Source organism: Populus alba, chromosome 8 (assembly GCF_005239225.2).
Source record: "Populus alba chromosome 8, ASM523922v2, whole genome shotgun sequence".
Classification (NCBI taxonomy): Eukaryota; Viridiplantae; Streptophyta; class Magnoliopsida; order Malpighiales; family Salicaceae; genus Populus; species Populus alba.
The window spans coordinates 6,389,966-6,409,823 of record NC_133291.1 but is presented as its reverse complement, the minus strand read 5'-3'; the positions used below and the strand labels follow the sequence as shown (position 1 = coordinate 6,409,823).

At 34.7% G+C, this 19,858-nt stretch overlaps 2 protein-coding genes across 2 annotated transcripts; both read right to left on the bottom strand.

Annotated features, from left to right (window-relative positions):
• Nucleotides 1–182: 182 nt before the first annotated feature.
• LOC118062407 (cytochrome P450 89A2) lies at nucleotides 183–3,002 on the bottom strand. The gene has a single exon (XM_035076138.2). The coding sequence runs from the start codon at nucleotides 2,974–2,976 to the stop codon at nucleotides 1,366–1,368; it is 1,611 nt and encodes a 536-aa protein (XP_034932029.1). The 5' UTR covers nucleotides 2,977–3,002; the 3' UTR covers nucleotides 183–1,365.
• An 8,057-nt stretch (nucleotides 3,003–11,059) lies between these two features.
• LOC118062406 (pleiotropic drug resistance protein 3) lies at nucleotides 11,060–19,508 on the bottom strand. The gene is made up of 24 exons (XM_035076137.2): nucleotides 19,039–19,508; nucleotides 18,823–18,946; nucleotides 18,650–18,732; nucleotides 18,456–18,540; nucleotides 18,217–18,376; nucleotides 17,987–18,063; nucleotides 17,448–17,501; nucleotides 17,264–17,354; nucleotides 16,849–17,150; nucleotides 16,486–16,767; nucleotides 16,078–16,391; nucleotides 15,576–15,736; nucleotides 15,390–15,493; nucleotides 14,827–14,980; nucleotides 14,595–14,732; nucleotides 14,367–14,440; nucleotides 13,955–14,287; nucleotides 13,567–13,857; nucleotides 13,009–13,092; nucleotides 12,738–12,871; nucleotides 12,278–12,505; nucleotides 12,016–12,187; nucleotides 11,624–11,878; nucleotides 11,060–11,454 (listed from the first exon to the last, which is right to left on the bottom strand). The coding sequence occupies exons 1-24, from the start codon at nucleotides 19,425–19,427 to the stop codon at nucleotides 11,188–11,190; spliced, it is 4,356 nt and encodes a 1,451-aa protein (XP_034932028.1). The 5' UTR covers nucleotides 19,428–19,508; the 3' UTR covers nucleotides 11,060–11,187.
• Nucleotides 19,509–19,858: the final 350 nt, after the last annotated feature.

The window sequence follows — 19,858 nt, the reverse complement described above, 5'->3', positions numbered from 1 at the left end:
CTAAAATGTGTTAGTTTTTTTACTATGCATCCCCGCACACATTACTGCTCCACTGTTCATTCTCTTACACATTAGTTGGAAAACATTTTATTTTTTCAATTTGATCCTTTATTTTTTTTTGATGATATAGTTCTAATTAAAAATCAATTGATTTTGATTTATTATAAAAGGGTGTGATTCAAAAAAAAAAAAAGGTATCGAAATGAAAAATGTGTCAAACATGAATGGTGTGCCATAAATTTCTCAAAAGATACATTTTGGTCATTGAACTTTAAAAATCACGCAAATTCTATAATTCCAATGCCTTAATATTTTTATAATTTAATTCTGGTACAAAAATTTATTTTTTGTTATTTTTTAATCCATGATTAAGAGAAAAGAGAGAGGGGTCACTGAATTCTGATAGTAAAGAGAGAAAAGTGTTGTTAACATCGATTTAGACCATCAAAACAAATGATATTTGTGTTAAATAATTCTATTTGATGATGGGGGGTTCATTTTAGGTTTTTTTTTTTTTAACCTTTAAAGCTCTTGAAAAAACATATCTAAACTTGGGTTGATTTTTAGTTTTGGGTTGATTTTTTTTTACGCTATATATAGGTTTATTACGGTTACTACAGTGTTTTATAGGTGTTTTGGGTAAAAAATAGATTGAAAAACAAGTTTTTGGGTAAAAAAAAACTTAAACCCTTATTTTCTAGCTACCACAATTTCTAGAATTTAGATAAATCAAATGATGCGTTGTATAATGTTTTTTTTCCAAAAACTTTAGGCCTTGGTTGCTAACATAAAATATTAAGGGCTCAGTCATGCAGGCCTATCAAGGCCCTGATAAAATGGGTCAGATAGTCTAGCATGACATTTGCTTTATTTTTTTCTAATTCTTTTTTAAATTAATAATTTTTTATGGCTTTTTTTTCTTCTAAATTTTCATAATTAATATTTATTCTCTATTTCATTTTGTTTTGAAAGTCTTTTTAAATTATAATTATTTTTTAGTTATGCATTTAAATTTGAAGAGTTTTTTTATTCATTTTTATATATTTTTTTTGTATGGATGAGAATTATTTTTGAAAATAAAAAAATATTTTCAAATAATATTTCTAATATGTGCAGTTTTGTAATGTGTTTTTTTTTTATTTGATCAAATTAATTTGTTTTTTTATTTCTAGTATTGTTTGCTTGAATAAATAAATTTAACTAACATAATCGGTTAAATATTTTATTTTTTAATATTAAATATCTTGATGATCATCCACACAATAATTTTTTAAAATTTTATTTTTATATATTATTAATAATTATATTTTTATATAGTTTATAATATATAGATACTCATTATCATTCGTTAGACGACATTGTCATCTATCTAGGTGATAAGTGAACCTGCAATGGAGTCTTCATCACCATCAGACGCTCTGCCTTCTCAGACAAATCAACATCATCTCCATCCACAGCCTTCCACTCAAATTTCCAAATCAAATTAGCCACATAATACTCCAAATGAAGCATTGCTAATTGGTAACCTGGACAGATTCTCCTCCCTGCACCAAATGGCATCATTTTAATCTCTCTACTCCCTGTGATATCAAATTCTCGCCCAATTCCATTATCATGATTCAGGAACCTTTCCGGCTTGAATGCCAGTGGATCTTCCCACGCCGTTGGATCCCACCCCATCTCAGCAACCAGGAAATTTATGGCCGCGGTCTCTGGTATCAGATATTCATTATTCAAAACAACATCTTCCCTCGCCGCATGTGGAGCCAAAAGACGTGCAGGAGGATGCCGCCTCAGGCCTTCCAGAATCACTGCTTTCAAATACGGCAGCCTTTTCAAATCAGATTCGCTTACCTCCTCCCGATCTCCATCTCCAACAACCCCTTTAATCTCCATGAATAATTTGTCTTGAATTTTTGGGTATTTGACCAGATTTGCCATGATCCATTCCAAGGCAGTTGTCGTAGTATCAGTGCCCGCATTTAGAAACTCGCTGCATAAATTAGCAATTTCCACCTCATTAAGCTTTTTGTTTTCATCAGGAAGTTCCAGACCTAATAATGTATCAACATAAGATGCAACATGATGATGCTGAGTTTCCATTCTTTTCCTCTCTTCCTCTTGCAGATTCTTTCTTGCTCTTATTAATGGAATTGATACATCTTGTTGGCATTTACGAAGCTGATAGAATTCCTTCCAACGCCTACGCAACACGATCCTGGTCATTCTTGGCCATAAATTGAGTATAATAAACTTATTGAAACTCAAAAAGGCTCGTCGCTGAACTTCCTCAATTTGTTTAATCTGGGTTTCATCAACATTATCACCAAAACACATTACGACTAACAGACAAAACATGGCATATTGAAAGTGCTCCTTAACACAGATAGGCTGACCAGACTTTTCTTGGGATTCCAGGCGATTCAAAAGGATTTGTAGCACCCACCGGCGGGAAAGAGAGAAACATTTCGCGCGGGAAGGGTGGAGAAAATTTTCAGTAAGGTTTCGCCGCAGGAGACGCCAAGTCGGGCCATAGAAAGCGAGACTAACAAGTCGCTGATTGCTGCTGACAATCTTTTGAGTAGCAGAAGCCGGTGGGCGATTAGCAAACATTGCACCATTTTGGACTAAGGCCTTGTGAGCTAGGAACCGGCCAGCTATAAAGATGACAGGGCGGGAGCCAGAGTAGATAGTTATAATTGGGCCTAACTTGGCATGGAGTGAATTCAGGTTGGAGTGGATATCAGAGGGAGAGATGCGGAGGAGCTGTAGGAGGTTGCTGATCACTGGAATGGATTGGGGGCTTGGAGGGAGTTTGTAGAGAGTGGGCTTCGTGTTGATAAAGTATCGGTTGAGAATGAATCTGAGGATGCCAGAGACGGAGATGGAGATGAAGATGGAAAACAGGATGAGGAGCCACTGATTCATATTGAAACTAAAAAGTGATTTGTTCTCGATAGCAGCTAGTACTTTCATGTCGGGTACTTATAGGCTTATACTTATAGATAGTCATCGAAACCGATCTACGGTTAATCTACTTAAAGAGTTGTATCTTGACTTCCATCAACTCAAGTTAATTTGAACCGTTCCTTCTTTTTCTTTTATGATCCTCTTAAAATCCAGATTTTTCTTGTTTTTTTCTTTATATTTATCAAATTTTATTTAATTACTACAATACCCTTTATTTATTTATACTTATTATTTAAGCTTCCAAGGGTTTTATTGTATTTTCTTATTAAGTCCTTTTCTTTTATTTTCAAAACATCAAATTCATCAATGATGTATTAGTTTCCTTGCCGCCATGGTTAGACCATTGTTTTTTTTAATATAAAAAAAATATTTGAGTCCTAACTGCTTGATAATGTTATCAAACATAATTTAGTGGATCAATTTAAAATCTTTCAATTTAATTTTATATTTAATTTAAGTTTAAAATTAAATTATATAAATATTATTTTAACGTGACTTATTTAATTAGACCGATCTAAAATCAACTTAATATACATAACTTTTTAAAAACCCTATACACGTGAGCTTGCTAGACTAGGCCTACACTTGTTTTTTTAGAAGCGAACAACATGTATATGTTTTACATTGTAGTTTTTTTACTTTAAATTTTTTCTTTTTTACTGCTATATATAATTGAAAAATTTTATCTCATGAATTTAGGTCATAAAAATATTAAATAAAAAAAATAAAGATGTAATTAGAAAAAAAATATAAAATTAAAAAAAGGTGATTTTCATCCTGTTCAAAACTTAAATTCTTATAGTTGTTTGTATACTATAATAATACTATGTCAGAGACCTGGCAAACGATACAAATTAATAGAAACAAAAAAAAATGAAGAGATTAATTTAGAATAGATAGGATGATCTGACATGATATATTTAATTTTTTCAGATAAAAAATAATTTAGATGATTAATAAAAATATAATTTAAAATGATATATTTTTTTAAATATTGAGATATAAATATATTGTATTGATTCAAATCAACCCGGATTAATTTGTCAAATCTGTGACTTGGATCATAAGATTGATATAACCTTGTAGAAAGTAAATCGAACTAAATCATGAACTCCAATTCACAATCAATTTAATATTGAATAGTGAAATTGAGAAAAATCAGTTTAAAAAAAGAGAAAAAAAAACACAGTCAACTTGAGTTAACTAATCAAACCCATGAATCAGATTATTAGACTCAGATAACCTCATTGAAAGTAAATTAAAACAAACTATGAAGTTTAATTCTCATTTAATCTAATGTTAAATAATAAAATTGAAAAAAAATAACATTAATCAATTGGATTAACTTATCAAATTCACGCTTTAGATTATGAAATTAGAATATTTTTATAAAAAATAAATCAAAATAAATTATGAATTTAATTTTAATTTAACTAAATTTTAATGGAAAAAAAATCAAATAGTTTCTAGTCAACTAAATATGAGAAGATAAAATTAAAAATAAAATATAAAGAAAAAAGAGGAAGAAAAAGCAGATCCCTGTCCTGTCAACAATGCGGACAAGATGAGGGTAACGTAGAATTCCCCTCCTCAATTAGCTCTTTTGTTAAATTAAATTCCAGGACATCAACATGCGGACAAGATGACAGTTGCCTCCCATTAACTTAGTAAAAGCCAAAAGTCCAAACGAGGCTTATTTAAGGCTGTGATAACTGTGATGTTTTAAAATATTTTTTATTTTAAAATATATTATTTTTAATATTAGTATATTAAAATGATTTAAAAATATATAATTTTTTATTTTAAAATTTTAAAATTGAGATTTTCATCGCTTTTCAAATACACATTCGATCTAGAAGGTGGTCACACCACAGCACTTATCAGGGGCATCGACGTCAATACACGTGGCGTCGCATGCTGCATGCCAGAAACCTCAACCTCAACTGGGAGAAATTGATGTCTGGCTTCGTCTTTCTCGTTCATTTTCTAGAAGCTGATAACGTCAGTTCCAATCGAAAAACATTAAAGAAACGGTTCCTCCAAGGAAACTCTGAATCGTCACATCAGAAAACACATTTTACGACCAATGAAAGCAGCTTGCATTTCGCCATTTATACCGTAGAAAATCCGTGAAAGTTCTATTGTCAGAGTGAATGGTGGTTCTCGTCTTTAAAAGATTCCCTGTTCCTCTCGCACATTCACATGGGTGCCCTATGTAAAGTTTTTTTGTTTTTTCAATTTTGTTTTTTATATTATTTAATTCTAATTAAAAACCAATTAATTTTAATAATACATCAAACATGGAAGACGTGTCATAAATTAAAAAAAAAACAAATAATATTCATGATACCAATTTAGTCCATGATTAAGAGAGAAAAGAGTAGTCATTAGATTTTGATGATAAAAAAAAAAACATGTTATTCATACCGATTTAGACTATTTAAACAGATAAAATTTGTTTCAAATGGTTTCTTTTGACAGTAAGGGTTTATATCGAGTGTTATTTTTTTACATTTAAAGTTATTAAAAAGATATATGTACTTGGATTGATTTTTTATTTTGAGTTGATTTTGATTTTTAAAATGATATTTTGGTTTTTTAAACCATGTATAAATTTAACATTGTTTTATAATGTATTTTATAGGTTTTTTTAGTCAAAGATATATTGGAAAATGAGTGTTTTTAATAAAAAAATTTAAAATTTAATTTGTCAGCTACCATATTAAAAGGAATTTAGACAAATTAGAGGTTATATAATATATAGTCTAATTTTTTTATTTCAAAAAATAAGGTGGGCCACTTTATTATAAAAAATAAAAATATATTACCCGCTGCCAGATGAAATGGTGGTATGTCCGTGCGGGTCTGATTGAGTAAGTTTGTGATGTCATGGATGACCTCATTTTCCCCACAGTCACAGTGGAATATGACAAGATAGCTACAAGCAAAGTTGTTAATACCGTTCCGTTTCGGCCGGAATGCCCGGAATGTCTCGTACCAGTTAAAAAAACGAAATAAAACGGAACAAGTTTCACCTCGCTTAAAATCTCGGGCTGATCCGGAAATTCCGGGCAAATTTCGGCCGGAACGTTCCGGCCGAAATCCAGGTGTTCCGTTTCGGGTTAAAGCCATTGAGTCAAAGATTAACTCGAAATTAAACCCGGTTTATTTTCATTAACTGCACAGTACACCCACGCTATTTTTCGCTGATGTCTAAACTCTACAGTAAACTAAACCAAAAATATCAAATCCCTAATTTCTCTTCCTCCTCGCAGACTCAAGTTCCCAACCAAAACAATTACAATCGGCATCTTCGGTTTCACGAACTCCCCTCCAATCTTTCCTCTTCTTTGTTGCTGTCTTGATCTGCTGCTCCTGCAAGGCTGCAACCTCACTTTTCAGTTTTCAATCGAAGCGGCGTCTGTAGAGCTAAGGTGCGATCTCTTTTCTCTTTTCTCTGTTCAAGTTGTGCAGAACTGCAGATAAATTATTCTCCAACAATTACTTATATAATTATATTAGTGCAAGTCCTGCGTTCTCTCGTTTTCTCCCTTTTTTAATTTTTTTTTCCTGCCTTGTTTCTCTGCTTTTTTTTTGCACTCCTCTCTGTGAACTCCCCCCTGTTATTTCCCCTGTGTTTGTTCCCTATTTTTTGTTCGTGGAGACTTAGTAGGAGAGGAAAGGAGCTTTCCAAGTAGTTGCATCGGTGACAATAATTATGGCCATCCGTTCCCTTCTCAAATAAGGATATAGGTGAATCCACTGTTTAGGACTACAATGAATCCACTTTGGAATATGATGTTAGATAAATCAAATCACATTGATGTAAATTATAATAATTAATTGTGTTTTATTTTTGTTTTCAGATCAAATTACATGGCTGAAAACTCATCAAGTGGTGGTTCTTCTATGGCTTTAACTCCAGCAAGATCAGATGATCCAGCATGGGCTCATGGGCAAGTGATTGTTGGTGCAAAGAACTCATGAACAGTATAACTTCGAAACGGCACGCTGAAACGCTCCGAAATCGAAACATTCCGTTCCAATTGAAAAAACGAAACACCTGCCGAAACGGAATTGACAACCTTGGCTACAAGTCTACAACTGACAAGCCGAGATAGCTGACTGCTTGTTTGGCATTGAGGTTCAATCTGCTTTTCAATTTTATTTTATTTTGTTAAAATTGAGTGCGGTTTGTACCTATTGCATCGTTTTGATGTGCTGATATCAAAAATGATTTTTAAAAAATAAAAAAACATTATTGGCATGCTTTTCGGCATGAAAAACTATTTGAAAAGAAACCACTACCACACTCTCAAACTAGGGGTGTTCAAAAAAACCGACCAACCGATTAAACCGAAAAAACCGAGAAAAAATTAACCGAAAAAACCGAACCGATAAAAAAACTGAATAAACCGATTAAAAAATACAAAAAAATCACTCGGTCCGGTTTAATTTCGGTTTAAAACAACTTAAACCGAATCAAACCGGACTGGTTTAAAAAAAGGTATAAAAACTACTATTTCTAACCCTAAATCACTTTTTTTATTTCCAGCCGCCACCCCCCTTCCCCTCTCTCTTTCCAGCCTTCCCTTCCCCTTCCCATCCTTCCCCTTCACCCTTCTCAGCCGCCCCACCCTTTCCCCTTCCCCTTTTCCCCTTTCCCCTTCTCATCTTCATAACCTTTTCCACGACTTGAAAAGGGTTTCAAGGGCTGCCTTCGACAATCCAATCACAAGGAAGGAGAGATTCACTAGATGGGATAGAATGTAGTGATGAAGCAAGTTCCTCTGTAGCTATTCCTTCTCCCTTTTCTAAAGTGACAGAATAGCCAAATGAATTGGCCTCCCCTCCTAGTTTTTGGGCTTTCTCCTTCCCCTTCCCTCAAAAGCAAGTGAACAATGGTTATCCAAGCTCTCTCTGCAGATTGTAAGCCTAGAGACAAGGAGAGCTTCTAGGAGTTATTTTATTGTGTTAAAATTATGTAGTTTGATTATTAATATACAAATATTTCTTAACATCATCTGAAAGGGGAAGGGGAAGGGGAAGGGGAAGGAGAAAGCGGAAGGGGAAGGGGAAGTGAGTGAACCGGTTATCACTGTTACCATAAAATAGTTCGGTTTTTCTGGTTTTTTGGCTAAAAAACCGACCCGAACCGAACAAAACCGGTTCGGTCTGAACCGGTTCTCGGTTCGGTTTGGGTTGTATTAATAAAAAATATTATTTTTCGGTTTGGTTGTATTTTTGAGTTAAAACCGAACCGAACCGGACCGTGAACACCCCTATCTCAAACACCCTATATCCCATTCTATACTCTTAATTTTTTTTGGTTAGGAAATATAATAATGATAATTTTTTATATATTAAAATAATATTTATTTTTTTAAAAAAATTACTTTCAATATTAACATATCAAAATATTTTGAAAATATTAATTCAAACTAAATAAAATAATAAAAAATAAAAAATACCTTTAAAACACAGAGAAACAGCTCTTACGAATACTGGGGAGTTAGCTGTGTACACATCAGGCGAAACACGTGCTTCCTTCAACAAGGGAAATGATATTCCCCGTCAGCTCCCGTCCCGTTCAAGATTCTAATTGGAATTCGGTACCTCTAACCCGGAAGGGGAGAATAGTCATTTCACATTTGAACCAAAAGCTTGGGGATGAAAACACACACAGTGTCTATATCGTTAAACAAATATTTTATTGCCATGGCAGGAATCTCCCAGCCTCAACTGAAACTCTGTTTCTTTTTTATAACCAGAACTTAATTGGATGAAAACACAGCTTTTCTAAACTGCAGAAATGCTTTTTTTGAGGGGTTCCATTGAACAACTTAAATAGATTTACTCCAGAAAGTTGAAAAGGAAAGTTTTCCTTCGCGAAAAATGAGTGGACAAATTAGAAGCAGGAGTACAGTCATTTGGCAACCTTCTCACATGCATCTAATTATTATACACGTAGATCGGGTTTTTTATTTACTGTTTATTTTTTTACAAAACATTGTGGAGTAGTTTTTTTCTTTTAATTTGGTCTTTAAATGTTTATTTTGCATGATTTGTTTTTTTTAGCTAAAATTAGCTATTAATTGTATATTTTTTAAGTAGACAGAGTTGAATTAAAAGAGAAGAGACTAAAATAAAAAAATTAATAAAATAATAAACGTGTTTAAAGTTTGTTGTTGAAGTTTATTTTCATCTCCATCTTTTTAAGATGCTAGGTTATCAATCGCTTTATTTTTCAAAGATTCTATTTTGATACCAAGTTTTGGTTTTTGAAATAGTGGCAGAGTTTTAGGAGGCATGTTAATCATGTTTAGCAAAACATTAGGTGTTCCCTTAACAAACTTTTCTAAATTGTTGAAAGTATAAAAAATAATAAATCAAATGAGAGTTTTTGATGTTAATGAAAATACATGAGCAGAAAGATGAAGCTCTTTATAAGAGGTAAAAATTAGATAGACGTACAAATATTTTATCTTGACTATTATATATATATATGTGTGTGTGTGTGTGTTTTATTTTTTTAAGATTAATTCTACTTATTAAGTACATATAATTTTTGTTTTGATTATATTGACAAATATTTTTTTTAATAATTTTAAAGAGTTGATTTATAAAAATAAATAAAATAAAATAAAATGTACGAACTTGATTGCTACGTCGAGAGGGTTAATATACAAAGGAGGCTGAAAATGTTTTGTGCTGTCTTAGCTCTTCCAATTTCTTAAGTTTCATTACGCTCGTTTTATTATTAAAATCAAGGAAGTTAAAATCACCAAGTACGTATTTGATAAACAATTTTGTACTTGTGCTGGTATTACTTTGATTTAAAATCACGATTTGCTTTTGGTGAAAAATAGTGTTTGTTGACACCTAATTTTTTTTTTAAAAACCTTTATATTTCAAGCTATTTAAAATTAAAAAAAAATCCTATAAAAGACTATCTTATTTATAAAAAAACCCTGTTGAGTTAATATAAAAAATAATTTTAAAAAATTAAAAAATTATTATTTTAATTTATTTATAAGTGCAAAAATATTTTGAGAAGTAACTATTAATATATTTTCAAATACCCTCTAAAACAATATAGCAATGTTTGTAGTGGTTATTTTTTAAATTGTTTTTGTTTAATGTATTAAAATAATATTTTTTATTTTTTAAAAATTATTTTTAATATTATACAATAAAACAATCCAAAATTATAAAAAAATAATTAAAAAAATCACAAAATTTTAAATATTTTTTAAATGTGAAAACAAACATAATGCTGTCCAGACCAATACCAGCCATCTAATTCCTTAAAGCCCTTTTTTCGGTACCCTCGTATTTGCCAGAGGAGGATTGTAATTGATTTCAACAATCCTCCAATTATAATCATTCTAGTATTTATTAGAGCTTGGTCTTTTGTTAACCGAATCGATCTTGTTAGATGGAGGATTTTTGCTTTTTTCCTTACCTTTTTTAGGTTTATAATGGAATTTAAACTAAATCCAACAATACAACACCATACTTACTGAGTTAACGCTCATCGATAAACTATGGAAAAATATATTTGATTTTTCAAATGGAAGCGGTTAGGTGTATCCCGAACTCCAGGCATAAGGGGCAGAGCTACTCTAGGACGGGAGGGGGCCCTGGCTCAGCTCCTCTTAAAGTCTACTCTAGTCCCTCTGCCTGTATCGTCTATTCAATTACATCCTTACAAATTAACCCCTTCAAATATATTATAGAATAAAAGTTTTGAAATACTACATAAGTATTTTTTAATGATACTTGATGGTTTCTTGAAAAGGAATAATTGAAAAGGACACTCATAAACGGTTTGTATAGTTTTGAAATTCAACCTGGGTCGATTCTGGACACGGCTAACCCTCTTAAAGCCCTTGTTAGTCTCTTGCTTTGGACAAGGTATCATACCGATTTATACTTACAAGTTACAATCATATCTTGTTTCAAGTTGAAACTTTCCACTGACCTGTAATAAAGCTAGTTTACGTCCGGACAAAAGCAAAAGTTGTCGATCTGGGAACCAAAATTTCAACCACAACAGAAACAAAATGGCCATGTTGATGTCACAGAGTGGAGGAAAAACCAGGGAGAGGATACATGTCACTCATAAAATAAATGCTGTATCTCCATATACAGAAATAAAATGGAACAAAGGCGATAAAGATGCGTCGATAGGCAGAGAGATCCGTACATCATAATTCACCTTTTCTGGAAGTTCAGCCTTCCAATGAAATAAGCAAAAAGAGAAGCAAAGATAATGGGAAAGATTATAAGGACGACAGCAACAACACTCAAGAAGTTGCGGTGAAAACCGAAGTAATCTTGTAAAAAAGCAGCAACACTTTTAGTCTGGCCAAATACTGTTATTTCTTTCTCCAGATCTCCATATTGTGAAGTGAACAAACCATTCAGCTGCCAGGATGTGGGACTAATATAGTACAGCCAAATCCACCACTTTGGAATATACTGCAAGAAGTGAAAAAGGCCCCGTTATTGGGAGTCGAATAGCATATTTATGTTTTTGCATCTACAAATGTTCAAGGATGAAGCATAGCAGAATTGAAACAAAATGTATTGCACTTGGAAAACACTGGAAATAAACTAATTAAGTAGGATAATACGAAATTAAGCTTACAGTTCTCGGGACAAAGAACCCGGAAAATAGATGCAGCATTGTGTAAAAAGGTGAGGTTAAAGCTGTAGCCAGTTGAATGTCTGGTGTCACTGATATGAGCAGCATTCCAAAGTAGTTGAAGGAAAGCAATGTACAGAACATCCCATAGACAGACCAGAATATCTTATAGGGAGACAAGGAATAGCCGATCATTGTATGTGTTATGGTCACATAAATAATTGCTTGAGCGAGCAAGTACGGAACCTCGACTAGCACCTACACAGAAAATAAATTGAAAACGAAACTGAGATACCTGAAATGACTAAAAAAATGCGAAATGAAATAAATTATATAAGTTTTGAATCTAACTTCGATTTCTATCCATTCAACCAGCTTTCTTAAAACACCTTTACCTGTGCAAATGAATAGGCCCATGAAGAGTACATTCCTGCAAATCTTTCCCTGTACATGACAGTCCGCTCTGCTGCAACGCGTCGCAGGACTCCTGAGCAATTGCTTATACCGAAGAAGATTATTGCAGAGTAAATGGAACCAAGTATATTAAACAGGTCTTGATGGTTTTCTCTACAGAAAAAATACCATTCATGTCAATGTTTAGTCGAAGACTGTAATTTTCTGGTTTATGAAAGCGTGAACAAGAATAGAGTAGCTAACATTCGTTTTCCTTGCTGCCAGAACAGTAGACCAAATAGAACAGATCCCGAAAAAATGTAAAAAATGCGTGTGAGATTATATGCTGGACTTCTCCAATATGAGAGGTTCTGTTTCCAAATGCATGCTTTGAGCTGCTCCCAACCATTCTGTGGAAATCGGCTGGGAAAATGCAAGTCCTTTGAACCGGGAATTGGTGAACTCAATTGCTCAACTAGCTGCTTGTTCTCCCTGCAGTCAGAAGCGTAGGCGAGTTGTTATCACCAGGGGTCATGACTCATATAAATGTAAGATCTCATTATTTCTTGAAACATCTTGAACGATCACTCAAAAGTTTTGACTAGTTGCTTTTGAGGTTTGCATATCGAAGGATAGTCTTAACGCATTCAATTGTGACATGCTGGTTGTCAAGTTTCTTCACTGTAATGGATCAATACAAACATCCAAGTACTTCTATGCTTACCTGCACAATGTGGACTCTCGATAAATTTGTGCAAAATCTACACCAAGTTCAGCCTCTGCAGATCTAGAAGTAACCTCTAACATCCATGTTGCTGGATTATACTTGTCTTCAATCTTAGGCACCCCAGGAATACTCTAAGCAAGAAATTCAAGGTTGAAATATAAGAAACTTGACAAAACCAAAATAAAAGACAATGTTGTTCTCGTGCGCTCATGCGAGGTAGTGTGATCGGAAGCAACACCGAGACAAAGAATATGGAGAGAAAAATGACCTCAAAGTATTCGATCACTTTGCTTGAGAATTGACCCACTGGCCCAAAATAGATAATGCGTCCTCCAAGTTTCATTAGAAGCAGCTGCAATGAGAAAAGCTTATTACAACTGCAATTATATGCATTTACATCAGAATCTACTGCTTCAGATTTAACATTACTGTCACCAGAACTATACATGATTGATCTCGAAGATGCCATTTATTAATGATTTCCGTTCCAAAGTATAAGCTGATTCACTAATCAGAATTTACCCTGTGCAACAATGATTGTGGAATCAAATGCTTGGAACTTGACCAAGCACAATAGCTGATGCCTTAACTACCATGACAGAACAGTAGGATAAGCACGATTCCCTTATAGTGATAACAGATTTTGATGATCGTATGCACTTATGGAACCAAATGTAACAACTGTACCAACGAATAGCAGCAAAGCCATGACTGGCAATGATGCCAAGCATCACCAGTACCCGACTCGCTATCAACGATTCAGATGGCATGGGTTCTTGGATTCTATTCTTATCGGATTCAAAACAAACTAAGATTATTAATTTACCTCTTCAAATGCCTCAAAAATATCAATGCTTGGCTGGTGGATGGTGCAAACAACTGTTCTTCCTGTTTCAGCTACATTCTTCACTGCTCTCATAACAACTGCTGCTGCTCTTGCATCTAATCCGGAAGTTGGTTCATCCATAAATATGATAGATGGATTGGCAACAAGTTCTACAGCTATAGTCAGTCGTTTACGCTGCTCCGTAGATAGACCACTAATTCCGGGGATTCCTACTAAAGTATCCTTAATCCCATCGAGCTCAATGGTTTCAAGGACTTCATTTACAAACTCCTGAAAGAAAAAGTTAGCAGAAAACTTCATTGAAATTTGGTCATAAAGATCAAGTCCAAGTCCAGATGATCAACTCTGTTTTAAGAGGATATCATACGAATTTTTTTCCCGCAGGGATCTCAGGTGGAAGCCTCAACCAAGCAGAATAAACCAAAGATTCTTCTACAGTAATTTGCGGTGAATGTATGTCAGTTTGCTCACAATAGCCTGATATCCTAGCATATGTATCCTGAACCTTCAGGTGCCCAGCTATTCTTATCTCTCCTTCAATAGTACCAAGAGTTTTCCTTCCGGAGAGAACATCCATAAGAGTCGTTTTCCCAGCTCCACTAGCACCCATCAGTGCTGTAAGAATACCGGGCCTGAATGCACCTGTAATGTCAGAAAGAAGCTGGAGCCTGTTTGGCAAAAAACCTCGCTTTCTCATTTCCTGAGACAAACAATGGGATTGATAAGATTTAAAATTATAACTGCTCAGGATAAGGAAAAAGTAGAATTATCATGGTTACCAAAGGGGTATCAACATAGTACTGAACATCTTTAAATGTCAACGTAAGGAGCTCAAAGGGTAAAACCAGCCTCCCTGCAAAAGTTGAAAGATGGCACTACTTAATAAGTGTAGGAGATGTGTATGCATTCCAATATGTTTTACCACAGTAAGGTCATAATGCGAAAGACCTACTGCGTTAATGTTACTTGTACTAAAATCAAATCAAAGAATACAGAAGCACTCTCACCTTTGTTAGGTCCTGTACTAGATTTAGAACAAGCACCAGTCGGTGTCTTGTTTTTGCCAACACAAACACCACCATCTATTTTTCCTTGCAGTCGATTGTACATTTCGTAAGAAATAATAGCACGAGTTTTACCCGGAGCTGAATGGATATAATTTATAAATACCTTTGGGTTAGCATGCGTCAACAAATTATTTGCTTGAAAACCTTAGTATGCAGTGGAAGATGAACTTACATTTCAAGAACGTTAAAGCCAAAGTAAAACCAACGTTGAAAAGTACAGTAAATCCAATTAGGGCACCAACTGATATCCAATAAAAGCAACTGTGAAAGTTTAATCCACGGCTTTCTAGTATCCGTTGCCCTATGGTTGCATTAGCAGACACAACCTGTGTATAAAATTAAGAGCAAATGATTTTCCCTGTATTAATGACTAACTAATCACTAGTGTAAAAGCAAAATAATAGGACCAGACTCAACCTCCAGCTGGTTCTCCCAATTAGTAAGTGAAAAGAGAGCAAAAAACTTGCAGTCCATTGTTAAGGAAGGTTAGCGCTATTTTTCCATGCTTCTTGCAGCATCCATGAGATATATTCAAATGGAAGTATTTTTCCAAGTGAAAACTAACTACATCTTTGAGAAGAAATCTTCCTATGTCTGTGAAACATCTACCAAGCTAATCTATGCTCAGGTGAGTTCTATCTTCCCAACGTCCTCTAAAAGTTTCCTCCTTGAACTTCTACTCGTAATTAATGGAAAGCTACCCATATAAACAAGGGTTGACTAGATAAATATTACCTTTCCCCATCTAGGGGCAAGAAACTCATTCACAGTCAGGCCGATCTCCCCATATGTCAATGGAGAAAACCAAAATCCCCATTCCAGCCAAGCAGGCATAGAGGCTGCAAGAAAACAAACTTCAAGCATTATCATCTGAATGAATTCTACTGACAGGATTATTAGAATAGCTAAGTGAAATCTTACGTTTTTGGATTAAAAATCCACCAAACAGTAAAACAATCAATACAATGAGATTGCCAGCTAGTGTTGAGGCAACCACGGTTTGGAAGATTGAGGCAATAAAACGATACATTGATGTAGATGTTAGGTGTACCAAAAAGAACAGAAGGAACTGGCGGAAAAACCTGAGAAAAACATCATGATAGGAACTAGAATTAGTCATTTACGACATCAACAGCAGCCAAAATAAGGAGTGACCTTTAGTGAGGAAACTAGAAGACATGTCAGCTGGTTATGCTCAATCAGAACTAGAATAACATTCCAGGAGAAAATTATCTAGCTTCTATCCAATGCAATATATGAAAGCATATCCTTATAAAAAATCAGATCACAGTAACATTTGAACAATCTAAGATCCAATTCCCAGGTGATACTAACAGTTCTCTGGCATGGCTGTTTGATTTTTTTTGTAAGTTGGATTCAGATAGCTACTTTACATTTGGTCTGCTGAAAAAATGTGGCTCACCTTGAAACCTCAGGGCTGTAACCAATGACATAGTAAGTAAGAGTTGTCCAAACAAAGGCTTCTAAGAATGAAAGTGGAACTTTAAGGATAGCAGCAGGGATCGCATAAGCCCAAGCAGGGTAAAAGCATAACTCTCTTTGTTTATTGAAAACTGCAAGCCTTGAGACAGTCATCAGCAATTCTGGAATTCCATCGACTAGTAATATTATGAGGGCATAGAATAAAGCTCCCATGTAATAATTTGCATGGATTGGATCTACAGCCATTCTTGTGCGCAGTAAAACAGTCATTGTAACCGAAGCAATGAACACTAGCTGCACAAAGCCAACCCAAAAATGTTTTCAGATAAGGCGCTCCATGATAGCCATTTGTACTAAATAAAACCTTTGTGAACCTAAGGCAACATACCAGCACAGATTTGAATACGTAAATAAAATAATTCCTTTTCATTAAAAGAAATTCCCTCGTACTGCAAACTTTAAACAATTCCCATTTTGGTAATGAATACTTTTCGAAGGATAAAGCAGTCTTGTGGCTTTCAGACTTAGCAAATGGCTTTGAGAGCTCCTCGTCAAGCTTCTGTCCAAATTCACTTTCTTTGAATTTCTTAACGTACTCGTCAATGGAAAAGTAACTGTAAGGCTGCTCTTTGCAGTACCAATATTGTGCTTGATCTTTCCTAGAGATGACCTGGATCAAATGGTAAAATAGTAAGACAGCTTCATTATACAGTGAAATATAAGTGGAGAAACCCGAAGCTTGCTAACCTACCTCCTGAAGAAAGTCAGCGACACCTTTTCTTTCAGGACACCTAAATCCACAGTCTTCAAAAAATTTGCAAATACTAGAACGTGGACCGTGATAAACAATCTTTCCTTCAGCCATCAAAATGACGTCATCAAAGAGATCAAAGGTCTCTGGTGCTGGCTGCAGAAGCGAAATCAATACAGTAGCATGAGTAACATGTGCCATCTGCTGCAGACAAGATACAATCTGGGAAGTGGTGGAACTGTCTAAGCCATTTGATATTTCATCCATGAATAATGCTTTTGTGGGACCGACAATCATTTCCCCTGCACAATGCAGCAAGTGGATAGTCCATTGAGGCAAGTTGGGAATCATATTTGAACCAATCCTTGAAGTTTCGATGCAAACTAGCAAATTTCTTTTCTCAAACAGACAATACCTGTAGTCAGCCTTTTCTTCTGACCACCTGAGATACCTCTTCTCATAGCATCCCCAATCATTGTATCAGAACAAATATCAAGTCCTAGAATCTGAAAGATAGAGGAATACGATCGAGAATATCATCATACAAAACCATAATTCAGTAAGAAGCAAAGAGTGTCACAATAAAAAGCCTAGTATACCTTCAAAATATAGTCTGTTTGAAGGGTACTTTTTAGTCCTTCGACTGATATTCCCTGTCATCAGAAGTTTAGGTTCAAATTAGGCCAATAAATATAATCATAAATATCCAGGGCAGGAGATTATGCGTGGAAAAACATTTCTGGAGAAGTAGTCAGGATAAGTTTGTTGGAACAAATCGTCTGCTACAATATCGTTTTGCTTGGTGGTCAATATTATGCTTCCATTAAAATAAATTATGCCAGATTATACTGTATGAAGCATATCGTTATTTCATTTCAGAGTCAAATGAAAAACACCCCACTCATGTTAGAAGTACATTGACTGAATCAGAGCTGATTGGTGGGTGAATTAAAATGTTTGCGGTAGCATATTTAAACATACAAAGGAGATAAGATAATTTTCGTTGTAGGTCAATTTGAAAAAAAAAAAAAAAAAAAAACCTCGTGCTTCTGAAACATGAATTTTCTTTTTGGCATAATACTTCTACGATGTGTAGTCCGATCTTTTGAGAGTGCATTAGACATGCATCACAGTTTACCTTCATGTAAGTATCCACATCATAGTCTGGGTGTATCCCTGCTTGCTTCTCCCTTCTAATGACTTCCATCAAGATTTCTTTCATGCAACGACAGCAAGTTATTCAATTTTATTGGGGAAAAAAAAAAGACTATCCTGAACAGCACTAATTTGAGACATTGATCTGGCAAGAGATTTATGGGAACGCACAGATTAATATAAACAATTTCCAGTTTTTTCCCTAAAGATTACCTGCTCGGTTTCCTATGCCCTGACAACATGCAGAAAAATCAATTGTTTCCCTCACTGTCATCTCTGGAATGTGCAGATCATATTGGCTTACATAAGCTGAACTTTTCTGAGGAACAAACTTTCCCAATCCATAACCATTGTAACATACTTCCCCTGAAAGCTGTGGAACAATTTATGTAAGACAACTTAGAAACATAAAAACAAGTGACATCTTATACAACTAGAAATCGTAAAAATACTCTGAGGGGATGGCTCAGTTTCCCAGCGAGCGCCAACAACAATGTGGTTTTGCCACACCCTGGAGGGCCAAGCAGTAAAGTCATCCTGCCAAAAAGATGAATTGAAACTAGTGAACTTGAAATTAACATGTTGTACATGTACTAATTCACTTTCCAGAAAGACTCAAACTTGGGCAGGTTTGAAGGTTAGTTACCTTCTTGGCTTAATGATGCCGCTGACATCTTTTAGTATGCTTATCTTGGCTCTTTGTCTCAAACAAGACAGATTGGCAATCCCCTGTCACAAACAAAAAACTTAAATGGGAAAAACAAAAAAGATATTCACTTGAAGTTCTACTTGTTCTCGCTATTGTATGCTAGCACTTACAGAAAGCATGCCCTTGGCAGTGCTCCAAAGAGTAGGGAGAGGCTTGCCATGAACCACCTCACATTCTGCTTCAACACAGAGACTTCTGTATCTCACTTCCACTGTGGGAAACTCTACACCAACCCTGAATAACAAAAATAAAAAGCTTGCATAGCTAGAAACATTATTGTGTTACTAGGACTACTAACTCTTTGAAAAGGCGAAAAGATGTGTTACTGGTCAAGTCTTTCTCTAAGCTTCTGCAGCAATTGGAGATTATCATTTTCAATATGCTTTATGAGCTTCTCAATCAACATATGCCGGTCTTGATCTCCAAGCTTTGCAACATTAACTATTCTTTTACCTTTAACATCTGCTTGTTTATTTCCTGTTTTTCCATCGTCAACTTCATCCAGTAAAGCAGTAGTAATCCTTTCAAAGGTTGGTAATCTCTCAATGGTATCCCTTTGTTGCAAGTCATTCTCGACAACCCCATTGCTAACATAATGATCAGAATTCCCCATTGAAACACCATGAAAACTTGGCACGGTGCTTCTACCAGACTCTGTTAACTCAATATCCTGTAAGTACTCTATCTTAACAGGGCTAGTCATCTGGCTATTCATTGATGGGTAGGCCGCAATGCTCCAACCTTCAGTGTTAGCCACATAAGTGTGGGCATGCCCATCTTCCGTATATGATTACAATTTACACACACCACAGCTGGTTTGATATTTTGTAATACAATAATGCAAAAAAAGTTAACCATCTTCCAACTTTATTCGACTTTTCCTAAAAACATTATCTTTTGTTTAAATCACTTAAAAGTTCATTTCATTCAATGGAATCTAGACACTTCGTATAAGTGTTAGATTAAAAGAAAGATCCTTGTTTAAAGCAGTTATAAGCTCATTTCATTCGATGGAATCCACACAATTTGTCAAAGTGATAGATTTAAAGAAAACTCATAACCGGGAAATCTGTCATTATTCAGCGCACTTGCCTACAACGTAAACGTAAAAGGAAGAGGAAAAATAAATGGGACCCCTGAAGATGC